The sequence below is a fragment of the Pinus tabuliformis genome, chromosome 8, assembly GCF_031772625.1.
Source record: "Pinus tabuliformis cultivar Carrire ecotype Pingquan chromosome 8, CPIR1, whole genome shotgun sequence".
NCBI classification, from domain to species: domain Eukaryota; kingdom Viridiplantae; phylum Streptophyta; class Pinopsida; order Pinales; family Pinaceae; genus Pinus; species Pinus tabuliformis.
Genome location: NC_142294.1, coordinates 1,504,216,868 through 1,504,219,983, shown reverse-complemented (window position 1 = coordinate 1,504,219,983; position 3,116 = coordinate 1,504,216,868). Strand labels below are relative to the sequence as shown.

Sequence of the window (3,116 nt, the reverse complement as noted above, 5' to 3'; positions counted from 1 at the left end):
GGACGATGTACTTATCCTACTTGATGGCAGTGTTCGAGACTCTAGGTCATTTTCAAAGATCCTTCTACTTTTTTCTGCTGCTACGGGTATGCTTCCAAATCAGACAAAATCCTCTATCACTTGCTCCCGCACTTCGGTACAGGAATCCCAGCTAGCTCTTCAGGTATTTCCCTATAATGTTCTCCCCCTGGATAGAGGACTCAAATATTTGGGATTCAGACTAAAACCTACCTGTCAAAGAATTGCTGATTGGGTGTGGTTGGTCGCTAAATTGGAAAAAAGACTCACTGGCTGGAGCTTCAGATACCTATCAAGGGCTGGCAGATTGGTACTCATTAAGTCCGTCTTAGAGGCTACCCCGGTCTTCTGGATGGCACTTGCGTGGATACCGAGGAATATTCTGGGCTGATTGAAACAACTGTGCAATCGATACCTCTGGAATGGAAATCATGACAAAAGAATATTTGCATGGATAAGCTGGAAGAAAATCACCTTGCCCAAAAAATGGGGTGGCTGGGGTCTCAAAGACCTACCCGACTTCGCTATGGCTCTTGCTGCTAAGATGGGTTGGTCGCTACTAACCAGTCAAAACCTATGGGCTCAAGTATCCTATCACAAATACATTTGGCCTCAGAGTATTTTGGATTGGGCTAGATTACCATCCTGGACAACGAAGGGATGTTCATCAATATGGAAGGCTCTGATTCACTCCCTTCCCCTCATCCGAGATAATCTAGTCTGGAGAATAAATGATGGAACGCTGGGCAGGATTGGCCTGGATCCATGGATTGATAGTGGGGGCAGACACATCCTCAACAGAGAACTCATTTCATTTCTACATGACCGTGACATCCGGAATTTTGCACATATTGCTGATCAACAGCGTACAGACATTTTCACACAAGCATGGAAATCGGCTCAACAACTTGACCTTCCTCCTCAGTGGCATCAGGAATGGCGTGATTATGTTCTTGCATTAAACGAATCCCATATTCGCATTAAACAAGGACCGGACGAACTTGTTTGGTGTAAGGCGGACAATGGTATCTACGCACCTAAGATTGGGTACAGCGCTCTTATTATACACAGAAAACCTGAACCATCTCCGTCGTGGTGGCGTGACATTTGGAAGCTGAATGCCCCCCCACGCACCAGACTATTTTTCTGGTGTGTCCTCAAAGATATTATTCCCACGGGCGAACATCTTACTCACAGATCCATCTACGGACCATCCTGGTGTTCTTTCTGCAAAGCGGCATCTGAGACTTCGGTCCACCTTTTCCTACTTTGCCCAGCCATTCGCGCTCTATGGAATAACATCTCCTCTCATATTGGCTTTACTGGGAACTGGAGTGGGGATGACATTACTTGTGCGTGGTCAGCCTGGAATCGCTGCCACCCGGGCTCCAAGCTGCTTAACCTTCCCCTCGTGGCAACCTGGCATATTTGGTTAGCGCGGAATCGATATATATTCGAAGAACAGGCTATGTGTTGGCCCCGAACAGAAGCAAACATCATTGCCGCGTATCAAGAACTACCTGACCCCCCTCCCTCTCGAACCAGGACGATTCAGCCACAGCCCATTATCGATAAATCGACTCCTTGGGCCTTTTTCGACGGGGCTGCAAATCAAACTGGCTGTGGGGGTGGATTTGTGCTGCATATAAATGAACACCATAGATTCTTTGTGAAAATGGGATTCGGCAGAGGATCAAATAATTATGCAGAGCTCTTGGCCATTCGAAATCTAATGCATTACTCTTTGACACATCAGTATACAAATCTTAATATTTTCGGGGACTCAAAGACTGTTGTTAATTGGATCAATAATGCCACTATATGTCATACACACACACTCAACAATATATTATATGATGCACATACACTCAAGGCAGCATTTAATCATTTCTCCTGTCTTCACATATACAGAGAACATAACAGCGAGGCTGACAAATTATCCAAGGAGGCCGCGATACTTCCCAGAGGAGAATGGCTAATTGTGGAGCAGCAAGGGACTGAAGAATACAGATATTTCCACAGGCCGTACATAGATTAGAGAGAACAGCGGGACAATAGTCCCGGTAGCCGGCAGTAATATAGTTTTTGGTCTTTGTTGAAAACTGTACATAGATATGGATATCATACTTTTGCAAATAGATCCTGCGTGATCTCGAACAGGCTATACAGCCAGACTTATATATGACCTATCTCATATTTTTGTTTATACTCTGATAAATCACCCTGCGTGGTGGATTTTGTATGAACACTACAGCATATGCAAACTGCATCTACTATATGTAATTTTCTTAATATAATGGAAATTACGGATTTTTCCAGTGGAAAAAAATGAAGTGTGGGGTGGAATTTTGAAGCAAAATAAAGAAGGAGAAGAACAAATAGTTCAGTTTGTCTCAGGGACTTGGAGCTCACCTAAGAAAAACTATTCTACTATAGAAAAAGAGGTCAAAGCAGCATGGAACTGCATTGATAAATTTGATATCCACTTGATACAAAAAAAGTTTCTCTTAAGAATAGATGCCTTTGCACTAAAGAAAGTCCTTAGTAAAGCTATAAAGAAAGCAAGATAAGCTAAGTTCGCAAGGTGGCAAGCTTTATTTGCAAATTTTGACTTTGAAGTCGAACACATCAAAGGTGAATTGAATTGTCTGCCTGACTTCCTAAGCAGAGAATATTTAAATTAGAAAGACACTGGCATGGTGATAGTAATAGAGTGGGACGCTTCCCAACATACAAAGTCTCTAATAAGTATTTCTGGAACATAGAACTGGGAAGAATATTGTTCCAGATGGAAACCAACATGGAAGTTAAGAAACACAAAAGTGCTCGATGCAAATTTGTAACCTCCTTCAAATATTCAACACTTACTACTTGAAAGGAAAGTCTACCCCAAAGGTAGCAAATGGATACACGACATGGTGTATGACAGATGTATGATGGTCGGACATTTGGTTGAAGAATCCCTAAGCCAAAATTTTAGAGATGTCACTATGATCACGACAGAAGGAAGCAACTGGAGGAGAATCTTCAACAAATATATTGCCATAAATCGGACCAGATGGCTGGGATGGTACGACATGCAAGAAATGTGGCCATAG

At 42.8% G+C, this 3,116-nt stretch overlaps 1 protein-coding gene across 1 annotated transcript; it reads left to right on the top strand.

Moving 5' to 3' along the window:
* The first annotated feature begins 544 nt into the window (after positions 1 to 544).
* On the top strand, positions 545 to 2,056 carry LOC149241553 (uncharacterized). Its single transcript, XM_089370587.1, has one exon. The coding sequence runs from the start codon at positions 545 to 547 to the stop codon at positions 2,054 to 2,056; it is 1,512 nt and encodes a 503-aa protein (XP_089226713.1).
* The last annotated feature ends 1,060 nt before the right edge of the window (positions 2,057 to 3,116 follow it).